The sequence below is a fragment of the Oncorhynchus clarkii genome, chromosome 30 (genome assembly GCF_045791955.1).
Source record: "Oncorhynchus clarkii lewisi isolate Uvic-CL-2024 chromosome 30, UVic_Ocla_1.0, whole genome shotgun sequence".
Lineage (NCBI taxonomy): Eukaryota > Metazoa > Chordata > Actinopteri > Salmoniformes > Salmonidae > Oncorhynchus > Oncorhynchus clarkii.
The window spans coordinates 26,237,165-26,252,633 of NC_092176.1; the positions used below are offsets into that span (position 1 = coordinate 26,237,165).

At 44.6% G+C, this 15,469-nt stretch overlaps 1 protein-coding gene across 34 annotated transcripts in view; it reads left to right on the forward strand.

Annotated features, from left to right (window-relative positions):
- The window catches only part of LOC139389480 (ARVCF delta catenin family member b), a 323,546-nt gene that overhangs the window by 263,793 nt on the left and 44,284 nt on the right, over positions 1-15,469 (forward strand). For 17 of the 34 annotated variants that reach the window (XM_071136288.1, XM_071136282.1, XM_071136307.1 and 14 more), the window contains 4 exons: positions 2,645-2,762; positions 2,990-3,161; positions 7,072-7,089; positions 7,777-7,848. In XM_071136288.1, coding sequence (XP_070992389.1) covers positions 2,645-2,762; positions 2,990-3,161; positions 7,072-7,089; positions 7,777-7,848 — 380 coding nt within the window. The remainder of the gene's footprint in view (positions 1-2,644; positions 2,763-2,989; positions 3,162-7,071; positions 7,090-7,776; positions 7,849-15,469) is intronic. The other 17 variants (XM_071136277.1, XM_071136295.1, XM_071136290.1 and 14 more) reach the window with 1 other exon arrangement.

Below are 15,469 nucleotides of genomic sequence, written 5' to 3' on the forward strand. Positions count from 1 at the left end.
GAAACATTACTCTCTCGGGATACGTTGTCGGAGTCGGTTTAGCAAACCAGGGTTCTTCATGCGTCGCGCCGATAGAGATAAAAACCTCTCTGGGAAGAAGAAGGGCGGGGGTGTATGCTTCATGATTAATGACTCATGGTGTAATCCCAACAACATACAGGAACTCAAGTCCTTTTTCTTAGCGGACCTAGAATTCTTTACAATCAAATGCCGGCCATATTATCTCCCAAGAGAATTCTTGTCAGTTATCATCACGGCTGTGTATAAACCCCCTCAAGCAGACACCACGACAGCCCTGAAGGAACTTCACTGAACTCTATGTAAACTGGAAACCATATATCCTGAGGCTGCATTTAATGTAGCTGTGGATTTAAAAAAAGCAAATTTGAGAACAAGTCTACCTAAATTCTATCAGTATCTTTATTGCAGCTTTGCGCAGGCAATACACTCGATCACTGCTACTCTAACTTCTGTGATGCATACAAGGCCCTCCCTCGCCCTCCCTTCGGCAAATCTGACCACGACTCCATCTTGCTCCTACTGTCTTATAGACAGAAACTCAAACAGGATGTACCTGTGACTAAAACCATTCAACGCTGGTCTGACCAATCGGAATCCACGCTTCAAGATTGTTTTGATCACGCAGACTGGGAAATGTTCAGAGCAGCCTCAGCGAATAACATCGATCTATACGCTGATTTGTTAAGTGAGTTTATAAGGAAGTGCATTGGAGATGTTGTACCCACTGTGACTATTAAAACCTACCCTAACCAGAAACCGTGGCTGGATGGCGGCATTCGCGCAAAACTGAAAGTGCGAACCACCGCATTTAACCATGGAAAGAGGACTGGGAATATGGCAGAATATAAACAGTGTAGTTATTCTCTCTGCAAGGCAATCAAACAAGCGAAATGTCGGTATAAGGACAAAGTGGAGTCACAATTCAACGGCTCAGACACAAGACGTATGTGGCAGGGTCTACAGGAAAAAAAAATCAAACCAGCCACGTTACGAACACTGACATCTAGCTTCCAGACAAACTAAACACCTTCTTTGCCCGCTTTGAGGATAATACAGTGCCACCGTCGCAGCCTACTAACAAGGACTGCGCCCCCCTCTCTCCTTCTCCGTGGCTGAGGTATGTAAGACATTTAAACATGTTAACCCTCGCAAGACTGCTGGCACAGACGGCATCCCTAGCCACATCCTCAGAGCATGCACAGACCAGCTGGCTGGTGTGTATAACGACATATTCAATCGCTCCCTATCCCGGTCTGCTAATGGCCACCATTGTTCCTGTACCCAAGAAGGCAACGATAACTGAACTAAATGACTACCGCCACGTAGCACTCACTTCTGACATCATGAAGTTCTTTGAGAGATTAGTCAAGGATCATATCACCTCCACCTTACCTGCCACCCTAGTCCCACTTCAGTTTGCATACCGCCCCAACAGGTCCACAGACGATGCAATCGCCATCACACTGCACACTGCCCTATCCCATCTGGACAATAGGAATACCTATGTAAGAATGCTGTTCATTGACTACAGCTCAGCATTCAACACCATAGTACCCTCCAAGCTCATCATTAAGCATGAGGCCCTGGGTCTCAACCCCGCCCTGTGCAATTGGGTACTGCACTTTCTGACGAGCCGCTTCCAGGTGGTGAAGGTAGGAAACATCTCCACTTCGCTGACCCTCAACACTCGGGCCCCACAAGGGTGGGTGCTCAGCCCCCCCCTGTACTCCCTGTTCACCCATGACTGCGTGAACAGGGAGTATTGTCCACCATAATTTGCAAATAAATTCATAAAAAATCCTACAATGTGATTTTCTGTATTTTTTTCCTCATTTTGTCTGTTATAGTTGAAGTGTACCTATGATGAAAATTACAGGCCTCTCTCATCTTTTTACATGGGAGAACTTGCACAATTGGTGGCTGACTAAATACTTTTTTGCCCCACTGTATATGTACATATTCTCATTCACCCCTTTAGATTTGTGTGTATTAGGTAGTTGTTGGATAATTGTTAGATTACTTGTTAGATATTACTGCACTGTCGGAACTAGAAGCACAAGCATTTCGTAACACTCGCATTAATATCTGATAACGATGTGTATGTGACCAATACAATTGGATTTGATTTGATTTGGATTGGGACAACATTCCACAGGCCACAATCAACAACCTGATCAACCCTATGCGAAGGAGATGTGTTGTGCTGCATGAGTCAAATGGTGGTGACACCAGATACTGACTGGTTTTCTGTTCCATGCCTCTACCCTTTTTTTAAAGGTATCTGTGACCAACAGATGCAAATCTGTATTCCCAGTCATGTGAAATCCATAGATGATGGCCTAATTTATTTATTTTAATGGACTGATTTTATTATATGAACTGTAATTCAGTAAAATATTTGTTGTTGCATGTTGTGTTTATATTTTTGTTCAATTTACATTAGTCTGATTTGGAATGAAGAATCCGCAAGTTCCATTTGCAAGTCTACCTAGCTGTTTATATTCTTGATGCTTTTTAATTAAATGCTTTTGGTCTTTAAAACATGTGGTTGTGTTTTCTGTTTCTCTGACCTGTGTATCTCTGTCTCTTTAACCTCCCTGTCTCTCTGCCTTCTCTACCCCAGGAATGTGAGTTCGGACGGGGCCGAGGCAAGGCGCAGACTAAGGGAGTGTGAGGGGCTTGTGGATGCTCTGCTGCACGCCTTGCAGTCAGCTGTGGGCAAGAAAGACATGGACAACAAGGTGAGCCTCCAAACCGACCGATATTACTGTATCTGCATTGCCAATATGTAATCTGTTCATTGGAGACATTTAATACTGTGGATGCGGATCTCTTAACTGCTGAGTTTTGCTGTTCTCTATCTAATTTCCTAGAAAATAACCAGTCCCTTTCATATCATATTGTTTGATCAATCTGTATATGTTTGAATTGACATTGTCCCTACCTCTACCTCTATCCCGTCCACCAGTCTGTGGAGAACTGTGTGTGTATCATGAGGAACCTGTCTTACCACGTTCACAAAGAGATCCCAGGGGCCGAGAAGTTCACAGACCCGTCCGTTCTTCAGGCCCCGGGCTCTGCGGGCCCTCAGAGGAAGAAGAAGGATGACGCAGGCTGCTTTGGAGGGAAGAAGGCCAAAGGTAAGAGGACAAAACAGAGGGAGACTGACGAGACATAGGCCCAGTCCCAAGACATAGGTCCAGTCCCAAGACATAGGCCCAGTCACAAAATGTAGGCCCAGTCCCAAGACATAGGCCCAGTCACAAAATGTAGGCCCAGTCCCAAAACGTAGGCCCAGCTTTAAAATGTAGGCCCAGTCCAAAAACGTAGACCCAGTCCCAAAACAAGTCTCTTCCATGGACCGCCAGTGATGACTGATCTGTAGGAAGCACCTATTAACAACAATACAGAAATTCTCACTTTTCTCCTTATCTGGCATTCAGTTACAATGGAATCTAAACCTGTATGCTATTTGCAAAATGGGCCATGTCAGTTTGTATAGTTAACTGTATGTACCCAAGCCTATCACACAGTTCTTCAGCTCTTTAGAGCTCTATTTACCTAATTTAGCCCAGAGCTGTTTCTCCCTAGACAGTTACAGTATTTAGTATAGGCTACCTCTGGTCCTAAACAGATACAGTATGTCATTCGTATATTTGCCACCTCTCAATCACTGGCTGACTAATGGCTGAACAACAAGCAGAGCTCCCTCTCCCACAACAAATAATGATGGAAATTAATCACTTAGCCAATGATGTGAGACCCAATTTCATTGACCTTTCACCCCTCAGGGTCCAGAGGGGGACGCCAATGATTTAGAGGCCAAGAAAGCACTGGAGCATGTGTCTAAAAGTGTGTGTGTGTTTACAGATTAATATCATAGATGACAATCTCAAGCGAATTAGCCAGTGGGATTCTATTGTACATAGCAGTTAATGAGGTGTGTTTAGCCTTCGCAGGCCCTGGAGATGTACTTTGAAGGAGAGATAGCCTACATTAAAAAAGCTAAAAACGGCCCTATAAAACCAGCATGAGTGCTGGAAGGGGAGTTGGATCTTTCAGGAGAGCTGTTTAGACAACAGTCTTTCACAGCAATTAGTTACATGATAAACGCTCTAAATTACCCCCCCCGAATTCTGACACTTGCCGTTAGAGCCATTACCATAAATTGACGCTTCAGGCCAACTTATTTAGTGAATGCTAATGGTTGCTTTTTGCATTTCTCTTTTTATTCTTGATTCCTATATTCCTGTGCTGTTATGTGTGGCTGGCTTAGTGCCTTATGTGGCAGTGACTGACCCTCTCTCTCCTCGTTTGTGGAACTACAGTGTAGTGATACACACACGCACATTGGTTTTACTATCCAAGTGGGGACCAAAAAATGTAGTCCCATCCAAAATCCTATTTTTCCTAACCTTAACCCCAAACACCTAACCCTAACTCCTAATCCTAACCCTAACCGTAACCCTAACCCCTAAACCTAAAATACAATTTTTCCTTTTTGGTACTGGCGAAATGTCCCCAAATGTTCCTTGTTTTACTATTCTTCTGAGGACTTTTGGAACACAAATGGATAGTAAAGTTAGAGCCGAGCACACTGACACCACAGCCTCTTTGAACACTGTCCCAAAAGAATACCTGTGGAGTGCTAATGGGATTTACTCTCCGCTTGTCTACTTTTAACCTATATACTTGTTTCTTATATTCCCCCACTCTCTCTCTTGCTCTCTTTCTTTCCCTCTGCCTCTTAGTGCTGAGCGATTAAAACCAGCTAAATGTAATGGAAAATGTAATCTACGTAATCCCCAAATGTAATTATTTGTCATGAGAGGGCCATAAACAATGAGAAGTAATGCGTCTTACTCCAAAAAATGAAAAAATCTCACCTTTCTGGTAATTTCTGGATTTTGTCAGACAGCTCTACAGCTAGCCTAGCTAAATAAGATGACTAAAGACAGAACAGTATGGGGAGTACAGAGATGACGTTGTCTGGTTGTTTGGCTGCTACTGCTTAAACACAGATGAGATGATGACTTTAAGGAATTATAAATAATAAAATAATAAAATAAAAACTAAGTAATATACACAACTGAAATATGATATTATTTCATAGTAATTTCAAATTTTTCTATTGATGGTCCCAATGTGGACCTGACAGAGAAGGGAATATTTTCTATGTTTTGGCAATTGAATGTTCAATATTTTTGGCTGTGGAACTTCCATTAAAAAGCTCAAAAATAAGTGTAATGTCATTATTTCATAACTTATATATGCACCCATCCCGTTAGCGGGATCATATTCGTCAACCACCGCTGAATTGCAGAGCGCCAAATTAAATCACAAAAAATATTTAATTTTCATGAAATCACAAGTGCAATATAGAAAAACACAGCTTAGCTTGTTGTTAACAGCTGGCTTGTCAGATTTCAATAAAGCTTTTTGGCGAAAGCATACCAAGCGTTTATGTAAGAACATCTCTTTCAGTAGGCAAAATATTACAAACGGCTAGCAGCCAAGTAGATTGGTCACGAAAGTCAGAAAAACAATAAATTAAATCGCTTACCTTTGATGATCTTCAGAAGTTTGCACTCACGAGACTCCCAGTTACACAATAAATGTTCCTTTGGTTCCATAAAGATTATTTTTATATCCAAAATACCTCCATTTGGTTGGTGCGTTATGTTCAGGAATCAACAGGCTCGAGCATTCATGACATCGCAGACGAAAATTCAACAAGTTATTTATCCGTTATTTTACCAGGTAAGTTAACTGAGAACACATTCCCATTTGCAGCAACGACCTGGGGAATAGTTACAGGGGAGAGGAGGGGGATGAATGAGCCAATTGTAAACTGGGGATTATTAGGTGACCGTGATGGTTTGATGGACAGATTGGGAATTCAGCCAGGACACCGGGGTTAACACCCCTACTCTTACAATAAGTGCCATGGGATCTTTAATGACCTCAGAGAGTCAGGACACCCGTTTAACGTCCCATCCGAAAGACAGCACCCTACACAGGGCAGTGTACCCAATCACTGTAAGTGACTGGCCCTCCAACACCACTTCCAGCAGCATCTGGTCTCCCATCCAGGGACTGACCAGGACCAACCCTGCTTAGCTTCAGAAGCAAGCCAGTGGTATGCAGGGTGGTATGCTGCTGGCTAATAGTATCCGTAATGTTCGTAGAAACATGTCAAACATTTTTTATAATCAATCCTCAGGTTGTTTTTGCAGTATATAATCGATAATATATCAACCGGGAATGTAGCTTCTTCAGAGAGAGAGAGAGAAAATGGATGCTCCAAGCTGTTGCGCATACAAAACGCTGCTGGCACCCAGCCATACAATGACGCGATGTGATCTTTTTCGCTCATTTTTCAAAATAAAAGCTTGAAACTATGTCTAAAGACTGTTCACACCATGGGGAAGCCATAGGGAAAGGAATCTGGTTTATATCCCTTTAAATGGAGCGAAGGCAGGCTATGGAACATGGAGCTTTCAAAATAGAAGCCATTTCCTGGATAGATTTTCCTTGGGTTTTCGCCTGCAATATCAGTTATGTTATACTCACAGACAATATTCTGACAGTTTTGGAAACTTTAGAGTGTTGTTCTATCCTAATCGGACAATTATATGCATATTCTAGATTCTGGGCCTGAGAAATAGGCAGTTTAATATGGGTACGTTTTTCATCCAAACATCAAAATACTGCCCCCTACACACAAGAGGTTAAAATAATAATTGAAACCGAAATCGTAAACTGTGGTAGTTTTGTAATACTCTAACCGAAACTGAACCATTAATCGCTCAGCACTACTGCCTCTATTTCTCCTTTCCCTCCCTTGATTTCTTTCAAACATACACCCCTCCCCCCTCTCTCTCTCTCTCTCTCTCTCTCTCTCTCTCTCTCAAATTTACAGCCCCAAGTTGACTGAAGTGTTTACTTGTTATTGTCACCTCTAATCCTCACAACCTATTTTATCATTTACTCTTCTCTTCTCCCTGCTTGTGTTTTTGGCATTGCTGCTGCTTCCTTGGCTAACTATAGAGGAATGGTTTAATCAAGGTGAGTGTCCTCATGTCTTGACTCAGCACACCCTCTCATCCCTCCCCTTATAGCTACTGTAGAATTGTAGTTTGGATCTCCTCCAAAAGGTTTGAAGGACTTCACGTGTTCCCCTCTTTATTTGCTGCACCCTTACTGTAGGTCTACCTCTTTCATCATGCCCCCCAACATCATGGTGTTAGTAATCCAAACCTAGCCTAATCTCGGGGGTAGAGGTAGGGGAGAGCCAGGTAAGACGGGTAAGTCTGGGTAGTGAAAAATAACCTGGGCTCTAGTTTTTAGTCCCAGCTTTAGACTGCAGTGCAGTTTCCCCTCAGCCTGCTGGTAAGTTCTGTTTGAAATGTTAAAGGTTGAGTCTCACATAGTGACATAGGCATGTCCCCTCCCTGTTGAGGAAATGGATGGAGAGAGGTTCATTAGCTGGCCCTTCTGTAGTCACCTGGATCCATTACCCTCCCTGCATTATTAAAGGGGATTTCCACCTGCCATCTCTGGGAAGGGCTGCTACTAGACTTGTGTGTGCAGTGATGCATGTTTCTGTGTGCATGTGTCTGTGCATGCATGCGTGTGTGTTCATCTGCGCGTGTGTGTGTGTGGTCCTGCATTGTCTCTAGGACATTGTCAGTGAACTCTGTCAGGTTGTCTCTGAATGTGGCATTTACATATGTTCTCTCTGGCTCTATCCAGCCAGAAAAAACGGCGAGAATGACAAAAACTACGATACGCTGGATCTACCCAAGCGCACAGAACCCACAAAAGGTAGGCTTGTTCTGTCAATGAGGTTTACTTAGTACAACTTCAACCTGTTGATCATTTTCTTGTCACTGAAAGGGAGAACATCCCAAATCCATGACTGCCATTGACTTTCTGTCAAATGTTATTTCAAGAGAAATGACCAAATTAGCCTTGTTTTGACAAAAATGCTACCAAGAAATAAATTGGCTTATCATGGATGGTTTGGTCTGACTGGAAGGATGTCAAGTGTTGCACTTGCTTACTTACACATACTAGAGTGGCGTAGGGTGCCATTTAATTTTTGTTACTTCTTAAATTGCCACCTTGACAGATGACTGCTGCTGATTTGATGTCATTAGCTGGGTTGATATGATAACAACGCCTTTGCTAGCAGAGATCCCAGGCCTTTTGTGAAGCACTCCCAAGCATTTGAGCTGCTTTACATGAGAGTTGAATAGCAGCCAATGTTTCATGTTCTGTAGCCTATGAGTTTCAGGGACACATAGTTACAATGGTGTAAGCAAGTGGGTCACCTTGGCCTGTGAGGTAAAGCAGCTGTGTAGGAAGTGAGTCTCAACAGCCTCTCCAAGTGTCTCTACTCGAACCTGTCGAACCTGGCTAGGATTAACCTAGCCCACTATAGATACAGAACCTGAGAGGACCAACAGACAGGGGACTGTTGCAGTACTCCCCTCCCTTTAGCTGAGCTAGCACAAGAAAGAAAAAAAAAGATTAATCTTCCCAAGTCTTTATATGTCTATAGGCCTACTTTAAGAATAAACTGATACTGATACTGCACTATAGGCTGCACTCACTGGAAGTGCTAGGCATGCTAGGCTAGCTGCAACACAGGCTGCACTCACTGGAAGTGTTAGGCTTGCTATGCTAGCTGCAACACAGGCTGCACTCACTGGAAGTGCTAGGCATGCTAGGCTAGCTGCAACACAGGCTGCACTCACTGGAAGTGTTAGGCTTGCTAGGCTAGCTGCAACACAGGCTGCACTCACTGGAAGTGCTAGGCATGCTAGGCTAGCTGCAACACAGGCTGCGCTCACTGGAAGCGCTAGGCACACTAGGCTAGCTGCAACACTGGCTGCACTCACTAGAAAGTAGCAATGGGCTGGCTGCAATTTGATCAAGTTTCAATGGCACACAATCAGAAATAATCCCCCCTCTTGTCTTGCTTCACTGATACAATGTCTTATCAAAATTGTTTACTTATAACATGAGTCCCTACATGTACTACTTATTTCTAATACACTTGAGGAATGTTATGCCACGATGAAACGGTTTGCTGTACTGCTGTACTGGTCTACCATCTGGAGCTTTTGATACAATAAATATAGGTTGTTTACTGTTGTACTGTTCCTTCTACTGATTTAATGAGTACTTGTCTTGTGTCTCTGTGCAGAAACGTTTCCATCTTCGCCCTTTTCTCCTCGCCTTTCTAAAGAATAAACACCTCAACCAGTTGCTACAGTCAAACAACATTGGCATGCAGCCACCACAACAAATCCCTTTCTGCTCTGCCTTTGTGGGTGTTTGCTTGGGTGTGTTTGTGTGTGTGTGTGCACTCACCTGTGTGTTTCTGTCTGCATATAGCAGTTGAGAGAGATATGTGTGTATGTTGTGGGCTGAGGTATTCACACATCAGTGCCTTCATCATGTCTAATGGCAACCTTTGGTCAATACCACTTCCTGTGTGGCTACAATTAGCCACATTAGCAGGCTAAAGTGGGCCTCTTGTTAAATTAGATTACAATAAATTGCGGTGCTTTACGGAGGTAAGCCGATTCTGCCTCCTTTTTATCACTCTAAAATCAAGTGAGCAGAAGAGCTGTGAGGAGGATAATTAGCATGTTCCATAGGTTGCAGTCACTGGACGCGCTAGGCACCCTAGGCTAGCTGCAACACAAGCTGGACTCACTGGAAGTGCTAGGCATGCTAGGCTAGCTGCACTACAGGCTGCACTCACTGGAAGTGCTAGGCATGCTAGGCTAGCTGCAACACAGGCTGCACTCACTGGAAGTGTTAGGCTTGCTAGGCTAGCTGCAACACAGGCTGCACTCACTGGAAGTGTTAGGCTTGCTAGGCTAGCTGCAACACAGGCTGCGCTCACTGGAAGTGTTAGGCTTGCTAGGCTAGCTGCAACACAGGCTGCACTCACTGGAAGTGCTAGGCACACTAGGCTAGCTGCAACACTGGCTGCGCTCACTGGAAGCGCTAGGCACACTAGGCTAGCTGCAACACTGGCTGCACTCACTAGAAAGTAGCAATGGGCTGGCTGCAATTTGATCAAGTTTCAATGGCACACAATCAGAAATAATCCCCCCTCTTGTCTTGCTTCACTACTGTGATTTCATCTAGGGATATAGTGTTGAGATGATGCGTGTTTGGGAGAGCAGTTGCTATATTTCATGCATGAGGATGAAAACATGATTTTTATTGGTGTTTACCTGTACTACATATACATTATGTAAATGTAGTGTGAAGTAAACGGATTAACATGATGACACAGGTAAAGCTACGGTGGCACTAAGTATGTCAAACTTGGATTATTGCTCAACTGGATTCATCATTTTATAGTAGCTACAGTAGTAGGATGGCAGCTGTAGTCTACCCATGATAATTGAAATAGGATATTACACTCACCTACACTGTTTATTTGTCTATGATAATCCTGTGTACTGTGGATGTACTTTCACTTACAGTGTAAATTCAGTGTATTTCCCCCTTGTTTATTTTAGAGAATGTGGGGATAGGACAACTCTGAAATAACAGGGACAGATTTGTGGGAGATTTCATGTTTATTTCAACCCTGATTTGTTGTCAACATCACTTACCAACATGCAGGAGTCTATAATTACGGTAATACCCAGCGTGAGATATAGGTCTCCAGCAGTGTATTGAAACACAAACTCACTCACACATACACAAACACTAGTAGTGATTGGTCTGCACCCGGACGAGGTCGTGGAGGAAGACGTTATGGACATGAATAATTTCAGGGACATAATTTTGAATTCACTATGAGTTTGTTATTCTGTGTATAACTAATTGTCCCTGCCTGATTGCACTATAAAGAGGTGCTGTTGATAGAACATAGATCATTAAAGGACTTCCAAAGTTCCTGTTATTGCATTATTCATGGTCCCTGAGAGGAGAACAGAGGCACTGGAACAAAGTAATTAAGAACTCTGAAAGAAGAAAGCATTTCATTAGGGAGAGAGAGAGTGTGTCAGCCAGCAAGATGATGGAACACTCACCCCAACGTTAATTGAAACGGCACAACGTTAAACCTTTTGCTTTGAGGAAAGGTCATGTACGGTGTGGGAGTGTGGGAGTGTGCGCGTGCGTGCGTGTCAGAGAGCAGAGGGAAATTGCTTCAAAAGAAAACAGTTTTCTTTTGGTTTGTTTCTTCAGTACCGGATGTGTGGGGAGAGAGAGAGGCAGCAGAGTGGAATGATGCGGTTTTGAAAAAGCAGAAACAGTCTTGAGTCAAGTATTCAACCCCTTTGTTTTGGCAAGCCTAAATAAGTTCAGGAGTAAAAAAAATCAACTCACATAATAAATTGCATACAATAATAGTGTTTAACATAATTTTTTAATTACTTCCTCATCTCTGTACTCTACACATAGAATTACCTGTAAATTCCTGTGAATTTCAACCTCATATTCAACCACAAAGACCAGGGAGGTTTTTGTAATGCCTTGCAAAAAATGGCACCTGTCGGTAAATGCATTTTTTAAAATGTTTAAGCAGACATTGAATATCCCTTTGAGCATGGTGAAGCGATTAATTACACTTTGAAATTGTATTTGTATTTGTATTTATCAGGGATCCCCATTAGATGCCAAGGCAGCAGCTACTCTTCTTGGGGTCCAAACACACCAAAGCACCCACATTACATATAAAACAAAATGTTCAATACTACCATACAACAATATCACAATGTGTGCGTATCTATGTGTCTGCACCTTTGTGTAGTTAATGGTGTATCAATACACCCAGTCACTACAAAGATACACTTCTTCCGAAATACAATTATTTTAGTTTTTGAATTATTTAGCACTAACTTATTTCTTGCCGCCCATTCTGAAACTAGCTGCAGCTTTTTGTTAAGTGCTGTAGTCATTTCAGTCGCTGTGGTAGCTGACGTGTATAGTGTTGAGTCTTCCGAATACATAGACACAGGCTTTGTGGCAAGTCGTTAGTAAAGATTGAAAAAAGTAAGGGACCTAGACAGCTGCCCTGGGGAATTCCTGATTCTACCTGGATTTTGTTGAAGACTCTTCTATTAAAGAAAACCCTCTGTGTTCTGTTAGACAGGTAACTCTTTATCCACAATATATAAGGGGATGTAAAGCCATAACACATCCATTTTTCCAGCAACAGACTATGATCGATAATGTCAAAAGCTGCACTGAAGTCTAACAAAGCCCCCACAATCTTTTTTTCATCAATTTCTCTCAGCCAATCATCATTCATTTGTGTAAGTGGTGTGCTTGTTGAATGTCTTTCCCTATAAGCGTGCTAAAAGTCTGTTGTCAATTTGTTTACTGTAAAATAGCATTGTATCTGGTTAAACACCATTTTTTCCAAAAGTTTACTAAGGGTTGGCTGATTGCCTGATTGGTCGGCAATTTGAGACCATAAAGGGAGCTTTACTATTCTTATTTTATTTTTAAAAAATGTCACCTTTATTTAACCAGGTAGGCCAGTTGAGAAGAAGTTTTCATTTACAACTGCGACCTGGCTGTCACGTTCTGACCTTAGTTCTTTTATTATTCTTCCACCATCGACGACCGTTACAGAATCACCCACCACCAAAGGACCAAGCAGCATGGTAACGGGCAGTAGCAGCAGCAGCAGCGATCTCAGGACTCCTGGACATGGGAGGAGATCCTGGACGGCTGGGGAATATCACCGCTCCAAGGCAGAGCTGGAGGCAGCGAAAGCTGAGAGGCAGCCCCAAATATTTATTGGGAAGGGGGACACAGGGAGCTTGGCTAAGTCATGTAGGAGACCTGAGCCAACTCCCCGTGCTTACCGTGGAGAGAGAGGGACCGGGCAGGCACTGTGTTATGCCGTGAGGCACACGGTGTCCCCGGTGAGCAGGCATAGCCCGGTGCGATACATAGCAGCTCCTCGTATCGGCCGGGCTAGAGTGGGCATCGAGCCAGGTGCCATGAAGCCGGCTCAGCGCATCTGGTCTCCAGTGCGTCTCCTCGGGCCGGGGTACAGGGCACCAGCCTTACGCATGGCGTCCCCAGTTCGCCAGCACAGCCCAGTGCGGGCTAATCCACCTCGCCGCACTGGCTTGGCTACGGGGAGCATTCAACCAGGTAAGGTTGGGCAGGCTCGGTGCTCGAGACCTGCAGTGTGCCTCCACGGTCCGGTCTATCCGGTGCCTCCTGTGTCAGCCCCCCGCACCAGGCTGTCTCTGTCTCCTCCCTGCAGGTGCTCCTGCCTGTCCTGAGCTGCCAGAGTCTCCCGTCTGTCCTGAGCTGCCAGAGTCTCCCGTCTGTCCTGAGCTGCCAGAGTCTCCCGTCTGTCCTGAGCTGCCAGAGTCTCCCGTCTGTCCTGAGCTGCCAGAGTCTCCCGTCTGTCCTGAGCTGCCAGAGTCTCCCGTCTGTCCTGAGCTGCCAGAGTCTCCCGTCTGTCCTGAGCTGCCAGAGTCTCCCGTCTGTCCTGAGCTGCCAGAGTCTCCCGTCTGTCCTGAGCTGCCAGAGTCTCCCGTCTGTCCTGAGCTGCCAGAGTCTCCCGTCTGTCCTGAGCTGCCAGAGTCTCCCGTCTGTCCTGAGCTGCCAGAGTCTCCCGTCTGTCCTGAGCTGCCAGAGTCTCCCGTCTGTCCTGGGCTGCCGGAGTCGCCCGTCTGTCCTGAGCTGCCGGAGTAGCCCGTCAGCCAGGGGCTGCCGGAGTCACCAGTCAGCCAGGAGCTGCCGGAGTCTCCCGCCTGTCCGGTGCTGCCGGAATCTCCCGTCCGTCCGGTGCTGCCGGAATCTCCCGTCCATTCGGGACCCGTGGCTTGGGTCCCCAGTCCGAGGTCGGCGGCCAGGGTCGCCGTGTTAAAGAGGCCACGGAGGCGGGTAAAGAGGCGGAGAAGGACTATGGTGGAGTGGGACCCAAGTACCGCGCCAGAGCTGCCACCGCGGACAGACACCCACCCAGACCCTCCCCTATAGGTTTAGGTTTTGAGGCCCGAGTCCGCACCTTTGGGGGTGGGTACTGTCACGTTCTGACCTTAGTTCTTTTATTATGTCTTTGTTTTAGTATGGTCAGGGCTTGAGTTGGGTGGGTTGTCTATGTTCCTTTTTCTATGTTTTGGGATTTCTGTGTTTGGCCTGGTATGGTTCTCAATCAGAGGCAACTGTTTATCGTTGTCCCTGATTGAGAACCATATTTAGGTATCCTGTTTTCACTTTTGAGTTGTGGGTGATTATTTTGTTATTTCCGTGTTCATTCTAATAAATATGGACACATACCACGCTGCACCTTGGTCCTCACCTTCTTCCACCATCGACGACCGTTACACTGGCATAGATAAAGCAAAGCAGTGCGACACTAACAACAACACAGAGTTACACATGGAACAAACAAACATACAGTCAATAATACAATAGAAAAAGTCTATATACAGTGTGTCAAAATGGCGTAATGAGGTAAGGCAATAAATAGGCCATAGTTGCGAAGTAATTACAATTTAGCAAATTAACACTGGAGTGATAGATGTGCAGATGATGATGTGCAAGTATAAATACTGGTGTGCAAAAGAGCAAAAAAGTAAATAAAACAATATGGGGATGATCTAGGTAGTTGGATGGGTTATTTACAGATGGGCTGTGTACAGCTGCAGCGATCGGTAAGCTGCACAGATAGCTGATGCTTAAAGTTAGTGAGGGAGATATAAGTCTGCAACTTCAGCGATTTTTGCAATTCGTTCCAGTTATTGGCAGCAGAGAACTGGAAGGAAAGGCGGCCAAAGGAGGTGTTGGTTTTGGGGATGACCAGTGAGATGTACCTGCTGGAGCGCATGCTACGGGTGGGTGTTGTTATGGTGACTGAGATAAGATGCAGCTTTACCTAGCAAAGACTTATAGATTACCTGGAGCCAGTGGGTCTGGCAACGAATATGTAGCGAGGGCAAACTGACGAGAGCATACAGGTCGCAGTGGTGGGTGGTATATGGGGCTTTGGTGACAAAACGGATGGCACTGTGATAGACTGCATCCGGTTTCCTGAGTAGAGTGTTGGAGGCTATTTTGTAAATGACATCGCCGAAGTCGAGGATCGGTAGGATAGACAGTTTTACGAGGGTATGTTTGGCAGCGTGAGTGAAGGAGGCTTTGTTGTGAAATAGGAAGCCGATTCTAGATTACAATTTGGATTGGAGATGTTTAATATAAGTCTGGAAGGAGAGTTTACAGTCCAGCCAGACACCTAGGTATTTGTAGTTGTCCATATATTCTAAGTCAGAACCGTCCAGAGTAGTGATAATAGTCGAGCGGGCGGGTGCAGGCAGCGATCGGTTGAAGAGCATGCATTTAGTTTTACTAGCGTTTAAGAGAAGTTGGATGCCGTGGAAGGAGTGTTGTTAACACAGTGTCCAAAGAAGGGCGAGATGTATACAGAATGGTGTTGTCT